Below are 21833 nucleotides of genomic sequence, written 5' to 3' on the forward strand. Positions count from 1 at the left end.
TCTCCACTGAATAATAGCACTGTCCTTTATTCTGCAGGCCTACTTAATTCAACAGCATGTCATTAGTTTTAGGTCGCAGGTTTTCAGTGGGTCCACCGACGGCTTCCTGAGAGCGAAAATTCCACTGAACATGCTTTTTTCTAAATGTAGATCCACAGTTCCAGTTTCAAAGATGTCACAGCGATACACCTGTTGTGCTCCTTGATTTAAAACTCAAAATCCAATGCAACTTCAATTATGTAGACAAGTGTGTGAGAAGTGTCTCGTGAAAATCATGGACTGGTAACAGTGTTTTCTTTTCACGTGTCACAGACATATTCCTAAAAAAAATAAATCTCAAATAAAATACTTCTATATTAACTCAAGAAATGTATTTTCTTATGAGAATAGGGTATTTAACCGTTTTACAATTAGGTCACTATCATCACCATTCATATAGCTGAAAAAACACAGTTGTCTGATTTAATTCCGAATTAGATTTTTGTTTTTTAAAGGGGATTGGTGTAAAATGTAATTCATATCTCTGTTCTACACCAGGTGGCAGTGTTGAGTCACTTTAGTGCTAGCCTGTCCTTCTCAAGTATTTTGGCTCCTCTTTTTTTGTTGTTAGTCACTCTGGTCTGTAGAAGAAGGTAAATTGGGTATACTTGCTTATCACATAGAGTGCATTACTGTGTAATAACCACAAGCTTCCTTCAGGCAGTTTCTGTGTCTGTACCTTTAAATGCTCGTGAGCCGTGTCTGTTTTCTGGTAGCATTTGCAAGAAGACAAAAATGGCGGAGGGCAGAACTCATCTACCTGTGGGAGGGTCAAAGTGAATATCTACTATCAGAGCTAATGGTTACTTCCTCAGTTGATGTCACAAAGGGAAAGTCTCTGATTCGCCTGCATGAGAACACGTTTGCTAAAAAGTGGAGCAGGCAAGCGGGTCAGGAAGGGAGATGACAGACTCAAACAGAGGCTATTGGGACACACATTGCTGTTTGAAAAACCATAATAAAGTAAACTTTACATAAAACTGGAATGCTATGTTCTATATGAATTATGTATCATGAAGTATAATATGCTCTGTAATTGTACAGTGGTCCAAAGATGCTCCACAAATGGCAAATCACTGTATAACCACTGAGGACTGCATCTGACATACATGCAAAATAACACAGATTTGACTTGCATTCTTTGTAATTGTACCTATTTTCACTTTGCTCTCATTGTGAGGGGAGCACTTTTCTCAGCTGGTTCATCACAGCTTTTGTTAGCAGACTTTATAGATTTCTTTTCTATCATGGTCCAATATGTTTAATAACTTCCTCCATCATGTCCGACCCCACATTTCTATGCAGGAGGGAGATCAGGGCTCCTTTCAATCCTTCAGTGGTTAATCCAACCAAACAAACATGGAAACAATAGTGTTTCCAGCTGATTCTTGTGAAAACAGAGTCTAAACTATGCAAAGCCCTTATTTAAATGCTCATGTTTGATCCTCATGTCAGTCATAGTATTATTCTTAGGAGATCCCCTGCAGAACAGTCACCATTTATTCCAGTGAACGTGCCATTTAACACTCTTTATGAAGTAAATCAGGCCCAGAGAGACAATCACATGCATTCACACTTCTGCACCAACAGGCAAATTAAAAGGCCTTGAGCCCACCATCCTCTGCCTGTGAACCAGAAGACCTGCATTACACTGCAGCCCCTCAACACTATCTACTCCATTAACTCCGAAGCAAAGCAACAAGCAGCAGCAGCAGTGTGTGTTTGGCATTCCAAAGGACGTTGTTTGCTCTCTTCAAAATTCTCCCAGTGGTTTGGTTCAAAGGGATTTCTGAACCTGTGCAGCTCTTTGTTACTTAAGTGCCAACATCTTGGAAAGAGCAGTGAAAGTCGCTATTACTTTCTAACCACGAATAGCAAAGTCGTGTTTGTCGTTTTTTCTTCATTTTTACCACTATCTCAGATTTTCTGCACGGTGCTCCATGGGGTTTGCAGTCTTTCAGCGCTCTAGTTAACGTCCTAAATCATTTCAAGTCTTAGGTGTTTGTAGATTGTTTTGATAGAATTAGATTGTTTTAAAAAGTCAGATGTACTTTTGTGTAACAAAAATAAATAATTATAGTAAAACACATACATTAAAAATACCCTAAAAGCATGAAGTACGAGTAAGTTACTTTTTGAACACATTCAATTGCTTTGTATATTGTTGTATACCTTTAAAAAAAAACATGGCAGTTGTGTATGTTTGAAAGCCATTTCATAGATGTTGAATCAATGACAAAAAAAAATATTTATTTTGAAAATCACATGCATACACTATTGTATTGTTTCAACTCAATCAAATAAAGTTTTAATGTTGATTTACAAACTGTGGATATACTCAGTAATTACTTGTGATTTTTAAAAATATTAAAATAGACTCCATTTTTTTGTGTGTTTTCATCCATTCTCATTACTCTCCAATCTATGCATCAGAAGAAATTAAAAACAAAAAGATATGATACTTGCTTTAGAAAGTAAATGGAAAAAGTAGGTTATTTATAGTCTTTTTATCCCCTCAAGTGAACATCATCTGACTGCTTCCTTTATTCAGGGGTCACCAGCAAGTCAACATGCATCGTTTAATTCACGCATGATGAAGTTCCAACTGCATCGGGAATTGAACCCAGGTCCCTAACTCGAGGTCAAGGCTTGAGCCCCATGCGCCACCAGGGAGCACTTGGAAATGTGCCAAATGCGTAATGGTCAGTTACGCACTTTTTGTTGTTGGCGTTGTGTTTGCAGTTCATCAATATCTTTTATATTTGTATCGGAATACAAACGGATCTGTAACTTCAAAATCATGCTGGAAAAATCCATGTATACTTTATGCAAGAGAAATAGAATGTGTCCCTGTGTGTTGTTGGAGGAGGAGGAGGAGGAAGAGAGAGAGAGAGAGAGAGAGAGAGAGAGAGAGAGAGAGAGAGAGAGAGAGAGAGAGAGAGACGAGGAGGAGCGCACGAGCCGGACTGACTGACACACAGCGGAGGAGGTGCAGTCTCTCTCTCTCTCTCTCTATCTCTCTCTCTCTCTCTCTCTCTCTCTCTCTCTCTCTCTCTCTCTCCCACTCAGATCGCTTCTCTCAGCCACATCTCTCCATTTCTCCGTCTGCTCAGTCCCTTTTTCACCCCTTCATGGTCTCCTCGTCCTCTTTTTTTTCTTCTTTCGCTCTTTTCAATCCTTCTCTTCGACATGCTCCCCACGTGAATTCTGCACAGCTCGTGGATGCCAAATACTGAGAAATTAGACCAACAATAAACAAAAGCGGGCAAATGCTGTAACCGAAGGGGGGGAAACACGCACGTTTGCATCTTTCATTGAGTGCCTTGGCTTGAACGGAGCAACAGTATGGATCTGTCATTCATGGCCGCCCAGGTGAGACATTTTTTATTTAAATTTTTTTTCCAAACTGCTCAAAGATTTTTTGGCTCCTCGTAACTTTTATTTCTATTTTTAATTATTTCTGCATTCTGTGTTTGTTTGTTTTATGGGCGTGGTCGTTTTTCAAGTTAAGATCATGCATGTGCGAACTCTTCCAAGATAGACCAGACACATTTTTTGTAATCTCTTGTAACTGTAAAAGTAAACAGCATGCATATTGATAAAAGGACATCAAGTATTTTGTTGCTATGCTGTGGCCTGTATGGCATCATCACTGTCTGAACACTGTCACCCTTTCAAAGTTTACACGGTACCTGTTTGGTTTTGAGTTTGTCGTCCCATATCTGTCATGGACATGCTGTACTTTCATGTATTTTTGTATATGAATCAAGCAGAACAGCAGGGATTTAAGTATTTAAACTTTAGCAACCTCCTGCGTTTCATTCTCTCTCTCTCTCTCTCTCTCTCTCTCTCTCTCTCTCTCTCTCTCTCTCTCTCTCTCTCTCTCTCTCTCTCTCTCTCTCATTGTTAATTGAAGCTGTTAGATTGCACCAGTATAATTGGACCAAATAATTCCAGTCATTTATGCAAATATGACACTACCTGGGTTGCATAGTAATACATGTGCACCATTGTTTGGGGCCCCATAGGGAACATGTGTTATGGCCATGTGGCCAGCCTTTCCTCCTCCTCCTTCTCCTCCTCCTCCTCCTCTTCCTCTCACTGTCTGGCTGCCTGTGGTTTTTCCCTGTGCCATCTACTTTGCCATTCTCCGTGCAGCTGCTATTAAAAGGCTTCATACCATTATTTTGTTCTGCCAAGGGTTGTTCTGCAGGCCAGAGAGGCAAAATGCTCCCAAAATCTTTTTTTAAGTCAAGGATCTCTAAATGGAAAAGCATTGGACCATGGCCCTATCGGAGAATACTTTGTGGTTTAATATTGCTGGATTGAAAGGGACATTTAGCAATAACCAGGAAGAGCATGAAGCCTGACAGTGATGAAATCAGTGACATCTTTGCTCATCAGTCAGAAAAAAAATAAAATATGATAAGGCAACATAATCTGTGGGTCTCCTATTGTTTTTGAAGCAGTGCTGACAAAAACAAATGTTTATTATTTCTTTAATGTGTGTTTGAAAAACTGAAGAAAAACAACAGCCTGGCCTTTTAACCTAATTAGCACTAAAATTTGAATAATCACAAAACTGCAGTTCAGACAAAATGGTTGATGTGCAACAATGCCACCAACACAAGAATAATCATTTCAGACTAACTACTACTTGTGGCAGAAATTATGAGAGTATAACCATTTCAGCCTGTGTTCAAATCACTCCCTTTCTTCTCTTTGTCGCAGCTCCCTTATAATGAACTCTGAATGATAAGCAGTAAATTCAGATTATGACCAACATTTGGCATCATTACTGACGGACTCCCTGAATGATAATTCTCCCAGAAAGTTGTGCGTATGTAATAAATATGACATTTCTGTTGGCATTATATCGTGGCTAATCTTACACCCAGACTTTAAATACTCAAATAAATTATTGACAGTCATTGCCGAGCAATCTGTGCGAAGAAAAACTGCTTTTCTTCGAATTTCCTTAGTAGTTGGAGGGGCTACTTTAAATGAGGCCTCGCTTTGCTTTGCTCCCAGTGCTTCGTGACCATATTTCCTTGCACTCATTTCTTGCTGGTTTTACAGTTCACCTTTTTAAAGCCTCTATCGGCCTTCCGCCCCCGTCTAAAATGCAGCCTTTTCAGATCAGTAATAGCTAATTTAACTGATGTGAAATTCATTCCCGTGCCCCGAGTCAGTCTGTAATGGTGACTGTGAATGAAGTCAGGCAAATGTCTCTGGAGTTTTAAAGATTGACTTCACAGTGGATGATTCTCTTTTTTTTTTTTTTCTTTTTTTTTTTTTTTACCCATCCATCTCAGTGTAGCTCCGCTGTCTGCAAATCATTGGACCTTCGCCATCACTTTGTCTTAAAAAGATGACGGATGCTGCTATAACTGTTCCCTCCTGAAGACAAGGGAAAGTCTTTTCAAGAACGCAAACTCACGAGGGGCTGGATACCGATTTTTGGTGGTTTAGGGGCTCCGACTTTACTTAGAGGTGCAGTTTCTGCGACATGCTTACAAACAACCGATCTTTTTTAGATTTAGTTTTTCCTTCAGCGGGCGTGTGGCTCACTTAGCATTTAGTGATAATATATCCTGCAAGACAAGAATATAAATCATGTGCACATTACTGTGAAAACCCATCCAGACGAGGAACATAATTGGCCATTGTTTGGCTGCATTTATCACCCCTCTGTTTGTTGAGACGCTTCTGTACGAAATCACAGAAACATGCTGAATAGGTCTCCGCTGAACAATGCGGCCACTTTTGTGTTTGGCGAACAATTTGCATTTGGCAGCGATGCCTCACTGGGTTGAAATGAAAAGGGGCATACTTCATTAGGTTGAAAGTGGTGGCATCCTCAAGCATTGCAAAACACGGATTAATAGGTGACAATCACAGTGAAGCTTCTGAATACTAAGTTCAATGAGGCAATTTGTTTCCTTTCAGTTAGACCAAACTGGGAAACGCCTCGCATAATTTTCCCCAGCTTTAATGAGGAAATTAAGATTTTAAGCTCATCTAGTACAATTGTTAATGGTATTGATTATTCTTATGCATCTTGTAGCCTTCAGAATATTTAATCTGCAGATGTAGGACATAAAAAAAGGAGGCAGTCGTATATTAGTCAAAGCTCCTCTTTTTATGTTGCTACTTGCAGACCAAATAAGACTCTAAGTAAATAAGACACCAACACAGAAATAGCACAAGTGTACGCAAGCTGCGCACCTTTGCCAAACGTCTCAAAAGTTAATTCTTAACATACATGATTATACACAGTCTCCAGTGTGTCAGCCTTTTCCTGGCATACATCTCCTGCTTCACCGGTTTCGCTCCAGCGACCGTCGCTCTCGTCGCTCTCGTCGCTCTCGTCGCTCTCGTCGCTGCAGTTCCTCCTCTCCTCACATGGCATCCCAGCTGCCATCCAAAGCATTTCAGAGGCAGAATTTTAAAACCTCTGAACAGCAACAACGTCCAGGCAACACCTGTAGCTGAATAGCTTCTTCTCCCTCCGGTATGATCACCAAGTTGCTGTTCATTGACTGGCTCAGTCACGTTTCCACAGATAACATCTAGCATGCTTCTCTTGTTTCCTCTTCTTCTATTTCTAGGGTGAAAAAAAACCTGTAGAAACTGTACTGTTTAAAAATGTGTATGTCACTAAACATAAATTCAATGTTTTGCAAGTCTTATCAAATCTGTAAGGGACATGTGTTTGTGGGATGAGCAGTGCAGTTGACTTTTGGAGAAATAATCAATACAGCTTTGTTTTTTATGCTGTTTATAAGAAAATGGTGAGTTATGCTACCAAGACAAAAATTTGTGAATATTTTGAGCCACTCTGTCCAGATTAATCTACAGTAAACAATGGTGGCATGAGAGGAAGGGAAGTCAAAGAAGCTTGACCTGTATGGTCTCCATGGTTTATATACAGTATGAGCTCCCCTTTGTATACTGTGGTTAATGTGGTCGTGTGTGGCGAAAACACGGTTGTGTTTTTGGTTAATGACGCTGAGAAACTGATTAATCTGTATAAAAGTTTGTCACCCAACCGTCAGAAATCCGAGTAGGTTCTTGTTCGGCTCCTGTTATTTGGTTGGAAGCAGTAAATTGGTCTTCTTGGCTTACAGCACACAAACACGATAAATTAAGCTCAGAAATTAGGCCTGAAACATGCTTAAGAAAATGAAATGTATGGCTGGATTGGATTTGAGGTCAGTTTTGGTATGTTTAGACAGTCTCCTCGGCCATCCCGGGCATTCTGCCAGTCTCAGACGTGCTTCAGTTGACAGATTTGCCCCACGCGGCTGCAAAACCCTGAAGGTCTGGTCTATCCACTACTTGGTGACCCACTAGCCTTTTATTCAATTTAGCCTGGACACAGATGCTCCATAACCAGCATTTGATCTCTGTGCCTGATAAAAAGAGAGAACATTGTTAGTACTCAGACTTCAGGCCAAATTGACAATTAAGAAATAATTTCCATATTCTCACTTCAAATGTTTTGTCTTTATATGACATGCAATCGGGCTCATTATCGCAATCATTACTCATCCACTCATTTAGTGAAGTTGGACCCCTGAGCCTAAGTACCTGACAGGAATGTCTGTCTCTGCTTGAGTTATTGAGGACAGACAACATGGGAAAGATGAGGATGAGGGAGTGGATGACAGCTGCGACAAACACAGCCATCTGTATTTACCCTCAACACCAGGCGCACAGACCAGGCTCTGACAGAACTGGCAAAAACACTTTCGTTTACTTTGGTGGCAAATGATACAACAAAACACTAAGCGCCTTAAAGCCAACACAAGCTGACTTGATGATTTGAAGTAAGAAAGACGGCCTTGGAGACGAGACACGGTAAGAAGATTTGTTTGTGCGCCACGGCCGCCGATATGAAGCCAGATATAGAGATGCAAGTTCAATAGTTCACGAATGATAATATTTTGCTCCTAAACACACTTTTCGAAATAGCAGCTATCACAAGCCCTAAATCAAGACCGCCGTTGTCCTTGGCTGCTTGAAAAAAAATCCAATTACATAATCATGTTATCTCGCTGAATCTTTCACTGGCCGACTGTCCCTTTAAAAACTTCTCTGGTCTCCGTGGTGGAGGCTTATTTGAAGGGTATAATAATGGCACAGCAGTCTTTCCATCTCGAGGAGCTCATTTCTCCTCTGGTCTGCTTTTGTCTGCTTTTTCATCGGGATTTCTACGAATGCGGTGGACTTTTATCGGTAAAAAACATGCAATAGCCCCAAATTCTGAGTCTTTCTCTTCTTTTCGGGCCGTACGGTGATGTAAACTGGTGTAGAAAACATCACTCAGCCCAAGCAAATTAGATGCTTGCACCCAAAAACAAGAGAAATCAATGGTTTAAATAGATGGAAAGCAGGTGATCCGTCTTCGTTAAGCCCAATTTTTATTTTTAGTAGCTTTCTCGAAAATCTATCCAAGGACATGAAGCCCTTTACTTTGTCTTTTATACTTTATTTACATGGATATGTTTTTGTGACTTTGTGTGCAGAAGAGTTAATCATGTGTGTCGTGTGGATTCACACTTGCAGCAAGAACATTCAAAGACATTTATAGACGGCGGAGGGGCACAGAGCAACACCAGCAACTTGCTAATGAGGAACGCCTACGAAAAGCCTTAAAGATGTTGCCCTGCTTGACACATCTCCATTAATAGATGATTTTCTCCGCCGGGTTGAAGGAGAGGTCATGCACCTCACAACAGGACCACTTCACCGATTTATTCTCACTTGATGGATCTACGTCAAGACAGCCGGAACAGGGAATACTCAGGAGACGAAGCAAACAAGATGTGTTCCATTTTGGCAGAAGGGCTGGTGGCTTTGTTTTTCACCCTCCCTGTGATCAAAATAAGGGTTCATTAGGAGAAGTCATGGCGGCGAGTCCCTGTCAGATGGTGTTAAATGAACACCCGCAGGTTGACTCGCTTTCTGTCCAACTGAGGAATCCTTATTCCGTCAATGGGAACTATTGACTCGATAACAGGAAATTGCGGGTCTATTTTTGGCTCTTGGAAGCAGGTGCCAAACGGTCTTGTAACCAGCTGGCTGTATGCTAATCCCCTCCCCAAGTCTCCAGGCTGAGACTCTATAAAAACCCTGTGAAATCATCCTGTGGTTCCAGATTCACAGTTGCAAATTGCAAATATGAAGTCATGTATTGTTTTCATAAGAGGTGGGAGAGTATAGATCTGACTTGGTCACAAATGCGGTAAAAACCATTGTTTACCCTCTGGTTTGATTTAGTATGGTTGTAGCATAGAGCAAGTCTGAGCTCATGCATTTTTCATTTCTCTCCCTTGGCAAATATAACAGGTAAAACACGTGATGCAATCTGAATAAAGAAGAAAAATCAGTGCTATGTGTTCATGGCATATCGATTATGCTTTTGAGTAAATGCTATACTGCCACCCATGGTGCAAGATGGATAAATGGTGGATAGTAACAGATTATTCATGAAGATCCTCCCCGCTGATCAAAGGGGAGAAAACTACGTGGTGTAACATGATCACTGCAGAGGCAGGTGGAGATGGCAGAAATCCAAGAAAACATCCATTGATAGAAGTAAGACAAACGTTTAGGCTGTAGTAAGAGGTGTGTCCATTTGCAATGACTAAGGTGGTTTACAGAACATTTCGGGATCCGTTCACATGATAGTAGCGCTCAGAGCCATTGAAAATGCAACTTTTGAAAACGCTCAGACTCCACACAAGCTGTTTCACGTAAACGCACCGTTTTTGGCCAATCATCCACACGAGACGGCGTTTTAGAAGCCTGTTTTAACACGGGTCTAAGAGTGGGGAAAATCTAAAACCCCGGCTCAGCTTTGAGGTGTGGACAGCAAAGACGATCATCTGGAAAAAAAGGAAGGATAAAATCACCTTAATTTAGACAAAAGGATGTTTTTACTTTTTCAAGAGAACTGAAAAACGCTTAAAATTACCAGCTATCAGTAACACAATCTTCAACAGATTGGAAATATTAAGGCTCTCAACAGGCTAAATAGTGCAGGAAATCAAATAAGTAAAAGGCGATATATCTCACAACACTGCCTAAATCAAATAAAGTAACAAAGGATACGTTCAAAGTGAAATGCAGCTTGCATTCAAATAAACTATCATAAGTTAGTAAATCAAAAATACCTGAGAACATGGCTTAGCAAACTCTGCTGCGCATTGTCAAAGAAAAAAAGCATCTTAGTGCTTCCCTTACCAAGAAATATAATGGGTCTGCATAAATCTGCATCAATCCAGTGAGCTGTTAGCTCAGCATTGACACAGGACTACTTGCAGAGGACGACAGAGCTTCTTTAAGGAGACGTTCGATGTGAGAGTACACTGTCTGCTGGAGCTCTGGCAGGGCCACGACTGTCAAATATTTACGTCTCGGTATCACGTAGCGGGGCTCCATGTGAGAGAGTAGTCGGCGGAACCCCTGAGAAAGGCTGGTCATCTAGTCAGATGAATTCAATGATTTTCACCAAGCGTGGGCTGCGTTAACCGCCGTCTGACTGTTGCCATCTTCTTTTCAGTGTCTGCCGTGAGCCTCGAAAACTCACCGTACTCCGTCAAGTGTTCGCTCTTCAAATGTCGGATCAAGTTTGTTGTGTTGAAGCCGTTTAACGTGCAGATGGAGGGGGGGCTCTGCTGGCTGCAGAGAATGAGCTACAGGTGGTAGGTTTTTGTGATCGGCAATGAAAGGCATTGATCGGCAAACGCCGTTCACATACTTTTCCATGAAGACCGGCTGATAATTATCAGTGGCCGATCGATCGGAGCGCCACTAAACTCTTTATTATTATTTGGTTTTCATGTAATAATGAAGGGAGAGCTACTAGAACTGAAGGAGGCGGGGCTATGGGAGCCATCAATAACTTGATATGACATGCAGAACCCGGTGATTGATGAGAGTATATCCCCCCCCCCCCCCCCCCCCCCCAATGCGACATCACAGGACACAATTTCCCAGTGTCTCTGGGCTGTCTTATTTTACAGCATGTTTGCGCTGCAGACGCAAAATATCTCCCAGCTGTTTTGGCACCTGAAATATGTGATTGCATATTGAAAGGAGTCCTGGGGAGAAAGAAAGAGAAGCTTGATGGACTGTGACAGCCAAGTATGAAGTAATAACCCCCCCCAACCCCCCACACCCCACCCCCACCCCCGATAGGCCCAACCCACTAACTGCATGATGCTTCCTATATAACGGGTGCCTCTGATATTCTGCAGGTATGAATTATGTAGCCTTACATAAATAATCTATTAACCACCCACCTCGAGATAATTTCGAAGCGACTTCATCCCGTGTATTGATACAGTTTTCAGTACAAACTGAGCTCTGATTTCGGAGGAGTCTTGGAAATTAGCTCCGAATCCGATGTCTCTACAATTAAAGAGAACGTAGTAAATTGCGCACTTGAATCCACGTCAGGGTGGAAATTCTGAAGAGTGGCTTTGGCAAAGGCTGGCGAGCCGGCGAATGGCAGGAGGTGATTACACGCCGACGGTGGAAGCAGAAACGAAGCACGGCTGTAGTTAAACATCGCCCCAGCTGCTGTAATTTATTGCAATCATTGCTCTTTTTCTCAAGTCATTATTTTGTGTGACTTTCCAACACAGATTTTCTAATTTGCTGTGGAAAAAAAAGTATGTTTTCCACAATTTCTTCTTGCAGTTTCAGCAAAACAAAAAAGAAAAGAAAATGCTAAAACGACAAAATGTTCAAATGTGCAAATATCACCTTTTTTTTTTCTTCACCTTCTTTTTTTTTTTTTTTCAGATTTTTTAACCCCGGTGACTTCAAACATTACCTCTGAAACAATAGAAACTGCGAGGCCCCACTTTTTGATTTGATCTGTTTCACTGAGACTCCCACTTTGAGTGTGACCTTGCTTTTGTTCAAAGAAAGCTGCCCTCCAGCGAGTGACACGATGTACAGACGGGGCTTTCAGTCTTCCTCCCGCTCGCTCACCTCTTGTTCAATCTGCAAGGGAGCCAGGGTGGTATAATAGCACGTAATGCACTTTCATTGCCAAAGAAATACTGTCGCCCTCGAGCAAAAGTCTGTCTTTAGATCAGCTTCCATGGCAACGTTTAGGGTTGGGATGACAGTCCCGGTTCACGCTGTTGCCACAGTTAAACTATCAGCTTCATCAATACAGCATCTCATCATGAGATTTTGCGATATCCTTTCATTTACAACTTTATTACCATTTCTTTCTCTCAGTGCGTTCGAGCTGCCGTCATCTCATAATTTACACCACAAATGGACTCGTTTCAATTTCCCTTGCTGTTGTTCCTCTCACAGTATAAATTACTTCCCTCCCGTGTTGCTGCCATTGTCTGCGAGCAGCTGCTCGATTTTTTATTTTTTTTTGGGAGGGGGTCAGATTTATGGCAACTGTTTTTGTCTTACAATATCGGCTAAGCCTACTCACCTCAGATTTGTTTTATATCAAACAAATCTTAACTGCGACCTTCTCATTTTCGGGTGAATGTAACTTTAATGCCCGAGTGATGAATCAGGCACTTACAGTACAGTCAGCGGGATTTCGTATGGAAATCATTTGCAGCGCATGCTGGTATGCATGAGTGGTGGAGAAGTACACCAACTTTGATGTGTGTCTGGTTTTTTTTTCTTTTTTTTTTTTTTTTTAAAAAGATGTTGAATTTTTTATGTCATCTGCAAGGGGTTGCAAATCAATTCTCAGCTAGAGCTTCAAATCTCTTCTCACTGATGCTGTGAAGTGTTTGAGCTACAAATCATAATGTTGTACTTCCTAGTTTCACCCATCAAAGTAATGTTTCTATCTTTGAGCTCTTCTCTGGGAAAGCTGAGATTGCATTTACCTTTATCGGGATTTCAGGTGTTTTTGCATGCCGCTAAAATAAATAAATTATAATTGGGGTTTTCTCATATGGTGTCATGTAGGGCAACACAACAATCTGCTGTGCAGTGTGCATGTCACAGATCTATTTGGGCGTGCTGCTAGTCTGTAAACATTGTATATCCCCTGCAGGGTTGATGCTGTGTTGGATTACAATTTACTCACCCATGTGTAAAAGAAAAAAAATGTCTGTAGCATTTAAAAGCAGTGATATTTCAGTGCTAATCACTGCATTTACTAAACAAAGACTGTTGAGATGGAATAATTTCACACCTGAGTGTCATTTTATGTGTCTGCCATGTCGATTGTGTCACAACGCCCACCTCGTTGTTCTGTGTGATATACATCTCACTGAGTGAAAGACACATAAATCTATTTATAGCAACGATTGGACTGAAGGCGTAAACCAATAAGCACAATGTCTTGATATGTGTGTGTTGGCGTGCGCACGTGTGTTTGTGTATTTTCTCCACCTGAACGCATGCAGTGAAATGATTTCGCTTTAATGTTTTTTGCAATGGAAAACCTCACATATATTTGGGCTGCAGTTTACAAGTGTTTTGCCAGATCATTCATAAACGGACGTCCTCTTTTCTTGATGCCCCACTCAGACCTGCGTTTACACGGGCACATACTGTAGAAATCAAGTCCAATCAGGATTGAGGGCGAGCTGACGGAAAGAGGACTGCTGAAGTGTTTCAGTATCTGAAAACACAGAACTGTAACTAGGCCAACATGGCACACGCGTGACAAATTTATAACACCCACCCGCCCACCCCCCCACCGCCACCCCGCCCCCTCCTCCCACAGGGAAAATACATACAGTAACCATTCATAAATGCTGATGCCAACCTGCAGCAGTATATACTAAACTAAAGCAAGGCAGCGAGTGTGCAACGGTGTCGGCACTGGCGTACTAATTTAATTTTACAGCACTTGTGTTGTTGTGCTGTTGGCAATTTACACACTGAGGAAACATTGTCCTTCTTTAATAAAGACATGAAACTCTGTCAGCCATGGGGGTGTTGTGGTAAATAGTTTTTCATTCGGTGTTTTTTTTTTTTTTTTTCATATCTACATGCAGTGTGAAGAAATACTGGGCTGTTTATCAGTGACACATTGTTGGGTTTTAGCTCTGCTTTTCCTCTCCCTTTATCGAGCTTATTATGAAAAAAAAATGAGCAAACCGAGGCAGATTTCTTTAATGGTCATCTTGTATCATATTGCCACTTGAGAACACAAACGGGAAGTCTGTTCTCACATCCACTGTGTGGTGATTTTATTGAATATGCTCATACAGTGTGCAGCAAATTAATATGACCAAGCCTTATGTTTAGAATGGAATTCCCTTGGGATTTTTTATTTGTATTTTATTGCCGTAGAAGTGCAAATTCAACCGTGTTTAGTTGTTATCCACACATTTGAATATATGTTGTGGTGTTCCTATTTCCGTAACACAATCCATTGCAACACTAATAATCCAACATCAAGGCTTGAGAAAGAGAAATGTATGGATCGTAAACGTTATCTGTAACAGTTATTGGATTATTCAGGTGTGATGTGAAGTGCAGAGCTCAATAATAGTGATGCTGGTGGCAGGACAGGGCCCCACAGTGGAGTAGTGGATTGCACTCTCGCCTCAGAATGAGATTTTCCCTAATCGTTGGAGGCTTGTGTGGCGTTTCCATGTTCTCCCAGTGCTTGTTCCAGTTTTCTCCGTCTGCTCTTTGGTCCCTTCCCTCATATGTTTTAAATGATTTGATGAGGCTAAAATTGCCAGTAATTGTCAATGTAACATCTAAGTTTGATCGAAATTAATAGATTTTATGCCGAAGTAGAAGATCTATTATTATATAAAGGATTGGGATGAAATTAACATTTAATAGCTGTACTGATATGAGGATACCTGTATTGCATACCCGGCAGAGTTTCTTTGTAAGTGAAGATTTACTTACTTATTTGGTGATTTTGTCTACATCAAAGACTGCAAAGTCTTCTTTTCTGGTAAATTCACGGAATGTAAAAATGGTTTGATCTGCACTAAACAGATACTGTGAGGCATCGCAGCTCTACCGGCATGCTGGTTCTGTCATCTGTACTCAACACTTTATTCCATGCACAATATGAGAGCTGTTGAAGTCTGTTCACTGACAGACATTAATCAAAATGCAAATTGGCGGAATGAAAGAAAAAGTTATTTAAAACAATTAGTCACTGTTTTTGGTTCTCTTACAAGACATTCTCTCAGCAGCAGCACCGACCCTCCCTCCTCGGTTTCATTTCTGCATGTAAATGAAGCTTTTGCAGTTTGCATATTAACTTTTTAATATACTTATGTCGCTTTTACATACTGAAAACCTTCTTGGGATTAGCACGGAAGGGCAAAACGGTGTTTCCTCGACTTCTCAGATTTAACAGAGGAGATAATTAATCATGTTCCTTCAAGGGATTTAGAGTTTGTGACAGCAGCAGGCAGGCTATTACACGAGAGAGGAACTAATCAGGAGGGTGGAAAAAAAATAAGGGGGATATTATGTAAAAGTTTACAAGTGAGAACAACAGAACGGGAATGAGGGGAATTGAAATATGTTAGTGCCGTTCTGAGGGAAATCGAAATCGTGGTAGTTCACTGGGAATCTACAAAGGCTGCACACTTTGTTTGCAGACGTTATGGTGTGTTGTTTGGCTGATTAGAAAAGTGAGATGACGTATTTATGAATTCAAAATTAGATCTCTTCACTCGATGGACTTGCATGGGAGTCGGTATTGTTGAAGCTCTATAAAACATGTTCTGACACTGTGCAGCCATCAAGGAGGCGAGTGCATCCGCACAGAGCGTCTGTGCGTGCTGGTTTACATCCATCCTGTATGTTTATCTGCCGAGAGGAGAAATTCCATTCGTCTGGCCATCCTTTATGAATAACCTCTGCCGCCTTTCAGTCACATTTCCCTGTCGAGTTATCCCACGGGGAGGCTCGGCAACCCTACTCGCTCCGACCATAAATATTCATAATTATAAATGTAAATATAAATATATCATGGTAGGGGAGGAAAATAGATCACTTTAGCTGTGCAACACAGAAATTAATGAGACAGGACATTAAGTAGAGAGCAGCAGAGATATATGAATACAAATTATTCAGAGATGGATGAAGATGTATCAGATTCTGTAATCATGCATATTACATGAATGCCATGGGAGGGTGCAAGAGTCAACTACAGAAGGCTCACTGTTCTCCATGTGGCTGCTGTCTGGTAGATAGCTACGGATAAAAGTGAATAAAGAGTAAACAAAGTGAGGAGAGATGGTATGGTTTAGAATGCAGATTGTGACAGGAGGTGGGATACTCCTTTAGGAGAGGGCTTCACGGCCTACATGAGACGAAGAGCGAGCCCGCCGCTGTGAAGTCATTGAAGCCTTCGAGAGCCGAGAGAGAAAAGATTTGAGACCGGCAACAACGAGGTCAGAGCCGTGAGAGCTTCCGTAAAAGTAGCAGCAAGAGAGAAACAGCAATCTTGAGGCTTTATTGGACACATACAGGACACAGATCTCGACTTAGTGTGATTCTGGACTTTAAAAGAAAAGCATCCAGCATGCCTTGTAAAGCTGTTGTCATTGATATAATTCCCTTTGTATCTTAATTAACTTCATACCCGCACAGTGCTCAGTGTTAGAGGATCCTTTAAAAAATTGCTTTTGTATTTGTAGTCACCCAGAGGAGGTGCATATTAATTAAATTCTACAAACAGTCTCCAGAGCACATGCCAATATTTGCATTATCAAGCGAGGGCAGATAAATTCATACTTTGCTTCTCTAAGGGGGTAACACTGGATTAACGCCCTCAAGGAAGGAAGTGCCTCTCTGTGCTGAAACCTGCATTGAAAAGGCAGCCTGCGCGCGTACGGATGAGAGATGAACCAATCTTTGTAGTTGTGAGGACCAATGCTGATGCTGATCCAGTATTAGAGCTAATGGTATATACATTTCGCAATTTAATACCGAACGATACGGCAGCTGATGGGTTTAGCTAAGATGAAAGCTTTTCATTTTCCGCAGTGGACGACCACTGATACAATTTGCATGACATCACTTTTTGTCACAACCATTATCTCCACTGCTTATTATTTACCATTGACAGAAATAATGTGTACACATGAGAAGTAGAGAGCAGCACTATGAATCACATAGCTGGAGAAGCCCTAAAAAAAAAAAAGAAGAAGAAGAAAATAAAATCTGTTATCTAGTGGCAAAGGCATTTCTTCATCATAATATTGCCATCTACTTTGCAGTTCACAGATTAAAGTAGATCGCAGTCTGAGAGGGGGCAAAGCAGGGCCACCCATGCTGCACCTCACCCCAAGCCAAAGTGTTGCATGCACCTCACCTCCAACCAAGTCTTACATGAGTGGAGATGCAATTAAGGGCTTCTATCTCCCTGCCTGAAATGTCTCTGTGTTGCACAGTGAATGAGCAGGCATGGATGGAGCCGTAGGGGCGGCTGATGCAAGCAGCAACAGATACACTGAGCACATACTGTAAAATTTCCCCCATTTTTCTCTGTTCCTTTTAGCTCTCTTACACAGCAGGCTATTCCACATTTTAGTTGCAATGCTTAAAGGAAAATAGTGATCAAATATCGTTGTGTGACTACGTCTACCTTTAACAATGATGTTTAATCTTGAAAGGAAATTTATTTTTGTATTTTTTTGTATTTTTTTTTAAATTTCAAGAGGAAATTCTTACTAGCATGAGAAGTTTTCTTATTATTACTTATGAACAAAAATATCTTATGTGAGAAACACTTGGGAGCAAAAATTACTTTTTAACGTGACACAAAGCGTACAACATGAGAAATAGTGAGCACAGAGTGATTTAAGCTCAGTGAGTGGGGGCTCATCCTCCCACACTTGACTCCACGTTTGTTTCTCATAGACTCGGATTCAGATTGTGATTCGTGATGAAAGCAGAGTGGAGGATATTTTCAGCGTGTAATAGGTAGAGGGTGAGAATTCCATCGTATTCGAATGGCTTTTCAGAAGCTTGCATGCTATGTTGCATGCCTTTTAAATCTTAGATCAAGGCATGAAAAAGCATAGTGGCCTCTCTTGAGTAAAAGAAAAATAGAGATGGGAGACAAACAGAGGCCACAGGTGGCTCGACCCTCAGGCTCGTAACCTCCATGAATCTTCCACTATTGAACTTAAAGAAAAAAGTTACATTTCCATTCTGCTGGTGGTGCATCACTTACAATAACCGCATCTAAAACAATCGTATAGATGAATCTGTGCTTTTGCCACAATTGAGACTTTTTTTTTTTTTTCCTCATGAAAAATGTCTGCTTGACTTAATGTTGGCATGAGCCCAAGAGGGAACCTGTTCACGTCCGCCGCCGGGGCCTGGGCATAACCGTCAGATACCGCAGATGCTTAACGTGAAAGAGGTGACATGTGACTCCACTGGGGGCGTTTTAATTGAAATTGCTCACAATGTAAAATAGATGAGCCGGATCTGCATGAAGATCTTGAAGTAGTGTGATATTGCCCAGCAAGAAACCTCTGTTGCTATAGCATGATGTGTTCTTTGGTGTAAACTGTACCATAAAACACATGCTGCACATAATCCAGTTTATGCATATTTAAAATATCTGCTCCCATGAATATTTAATCGCTCCTGCCATTGGTGAAAGAGCATTTTTCTGTAAATCTTGCAAACTATCTTAAAATGAAGATGGAAATGGCTGTTTAATGTAGCTCAAATACACAAATGTATAAAAAAAGGAAAAAAAAGCGAGTACTGTATTGTGGAGTTTTGGCAGGGTGAGAGAAGCAACGTTTCTTTCACAAGGTGTCAGTTATGCCATATGCATGGTACTTCTTTAATATAACAATCAGACTTTGTTATGAATTATTTTCTACAAAGATTTTCAAATTCCATTTTTCTTAATAATTTTGGAAAAATAGAAAAAAATCATGAAATATGGTAACATTTTGCAAAACGAGATATACATTTTTTTTTAACTTAGCTAAAATGAAATAAAGTGAAATAAATATAATATCAAATAGTCAGTTAAGCAATAGTTCTGAAAGTCCATGATGTGAATAATGTGTGTGGCCGACAACTTGTCTAACTCGCCGGAGCTCTTTTAGTCTTGTAATACAAGTTTCCTCCACCAGTTGGTGTATTGAGTCACTAAAAGAAGCAGACAGTAGGGTAACACATCATATGCATTGTGTTGCCTAAGTTAACAAGCAGATATACAATATTTATACACTGGCCACTACCAACCGGAAAGAAGAGTCAAAAGTTTTAAAGTCAAGGCGAAGGACACGCCGGTGCTAAAGTAGCTCAACACTCACACGATTCCATATAAAGCCGAACCATGACTTAATTCAGTTTCCATTAAAGTGTGTGTTGCTGATGAAAAAAAAACATGAGTGTGACCCTCAAAGTATAGAGCACAATAATTCCCCGAAGAATAAAAAAATGACCTTTAAGGCTGGCGGTGTATTAACCGGATGGTGTCGTCTGTGATCTGAGCTCTTCAATTATTAAACATTTGTTTTCATGGATAAAGAAAAAATAAAACGATTTCTTGTCCGTTGTCGGTGCTTCAGCTTGAGGCTTTTCACACACTTGTCTTAACTTTCTGTGTCAGGATTTCTCCTTTAACTCCTGTGTGAGGAGTCTTTGCAGCTCGGGGAGTCGCACATGAAAGTAAAATGTGTTAAGACACGATGACGGTAAAGCACTTAGACGTGCCCAGATGTGTAAACAGATAAGTGGACACACACACACACACACACACACACACACACACACACACACACACACACACACACACACACACACACACACACACACACACACACACACACACACACACACACACACACACACACACACACACACACACACACACACACACTTTCTGTCTCGCTGGCCATCTCGCTTGCTTCTTTTTTTCATGACTTCAAATCATTTTTCATGTGATCATCTGGCACTCCTCCCCAGTGTCATCTGGCTGGAATAAGAAATCACTCTCTTTGTCATGGATTTTAATCATTCATGTCACACGTTAGATAATCACATCATCTCTTATTAAAGCCAATAGAAGTGGTAGGGATTGATAATCCAAGTCATGTTTGTGCTTCTTCTTGTAAATGTGATATCATGTTAAAAAAATAAAACATGCACAGCACAGAAACATGACAGTGATACATTGATCAGACAAAGCATCAAAGTATAATAAACTTTCTCCTGTCCTGAAGATTTTCCATTGAGCTGACAGATTGATCGAGGTGTCAAATGAGGATCACTTGGGCTACACTTGTTCCATTGAGTTATAAGATTTATTAAAAAATGCTGCCGGGCCGCAGGGACAGGGAAAATCAATGAGAGCAGAGCTGTAAATCTGACCAGTAGGAACCAGGCCTGAAACTAGAGGTTTCAATACCACAGTTCTGGTGAACAAGCCTCCCTAAAACCCCCAAGATTTATGGCATGACTAGTTCAATATGCCACTGTCTACTATGGAACAGACCTATTGTTTTTTCTTGGCCCCTGCGGTTGTATAAAATATAAGCGCTACTTTTTCTCCAACACATTGAAAAAAAAAAAATCCACTTATTTTTGTTTTTCTCAATCCCTCATTTGCAGCATTGAAAATTGTGTTTATTTTGGGCTAACGTAAGTGAAAGCAGCAACAAATGTGACATTATTAGTCAATTTCCTGTTGGAAAATTGAAAAAGAATATACTTTTGTGGAAAGTGCAAAATATGCTGCTTCTACTATTTATTTGTGTTGCAAACAGGCGGTTAATGTTTTGTCACTGTGCATTAAAGTAGCAATGAAGCACAGCTTTTACTTGAGCCACAGCTCGTATTGGATGGCCGGCGCCAACTGTCTGCATTTGGCCTCGCAATGATTAGTTTACTCAGCTGTATAGAGAGTGATGTCAATATCAAAACAAAGTAAAAACATAAGAGCTTGCCTTTTCCATTAGTAAATTGTGTTAAACATTTAGCTGCTTAGTTTTATTCCAGGATCTTCGAAGAATTATCAAGGTCTCCTCATGTCAGACTTAAATACAAGTTTAAATTGATGTTTTCACTCTGTGTAACACACCTGTGACGCGAGGTTGAGACTTCCAGGAGACGTTCAGCAGCTTGTCGATGTCTGGGCTGCTCTTCGTTTCACTTTCACTTGGCTGACAAAAAGCTCAGATTGGACTGGAACAATTTTTAAGACTGATGTGTGCAATAAAACATGCTCACGGCTCCTCGATGGCTTCAGTCATTGCTCCAGGCAGCATTTAAATTCACCGCCACTGTCAAACAGATGCCTTATGTGTCACTCAGGCTTGTTTCGGAAATATGTCGGATCGTGATGCAGCCGTATGAATTTGCTTATTGTTCACCCACGCAGGTGGTCTCACTCGGATTTCCTTATTAGGCATCTTCCCATTAGTGTGTGCAGCTGTGCTCGGATAATTAGCCGCTCATTTTCTACCCACGTACTTCTGCACGTCTAAAAATCTTGTAGCTTTTTATACATTAGAAATCCTAGTATAATTTTAAATTTTTTTTTAAGGTAATTTATAATTACAAATTGAGGATGTATGCACGCAGATTGAAATCCCTTCACAACCCTGGTCGAGATAACACTGACTATTAAATTCCGGTGTTTGATGCTGCTGCGTGCGGCAGACGCTAAACTGGCCGTGGGTATGAATATGTGTGTATGTGATCATCTCACCGTGTTCGCAGTGAAACAGAGTGGCGAGTACGTCACCCTTCCCTCTGAGTTAGCTGGAATAACCGACAACACCCCCGTGAGCCGGGTGTGATAAGGCAGATTGAGGAGAGTG

The 21833-nt window shown here is 40.9% G+C and overlaps 1 protein-coding gene across 1 annotated transcript in view; it reads left to right on the forward strand.

The window, feature by feature from the left end:
- Positions 1-3142: 3142 nt before the first annotated feature.
- The window catches only part of LOC308120294 (uncharacterized protein C14orf132), a 31428-nt gene continuing 12737 nt past the window's right edge, over positions 3143-21833 (forward strand). The window contains exon 1 of the mRNA XM_080480809.1: positions 3143-3411. Within this exon, the coding sequence (XP_080336935.1) occupies positions 3385-3411 (27 nt within the window). The 5' untranslated portion in view covers positions 3143-3384. The remainder of the gene's footprint in view (positions 3412-21833) is intronic.

This window comes from Lipophrys pholis, assembly GCF_963383615.2.
Source record: "Lipophrys pholis genome assembly, chromosome: 14".
NCBI classification, from domain to species: Eukaryota; Metazoa; Chordata; class Actinopteri; order Blenniiformes; family Blenniidae; genus Lipophrys; species Lipophrys pholis.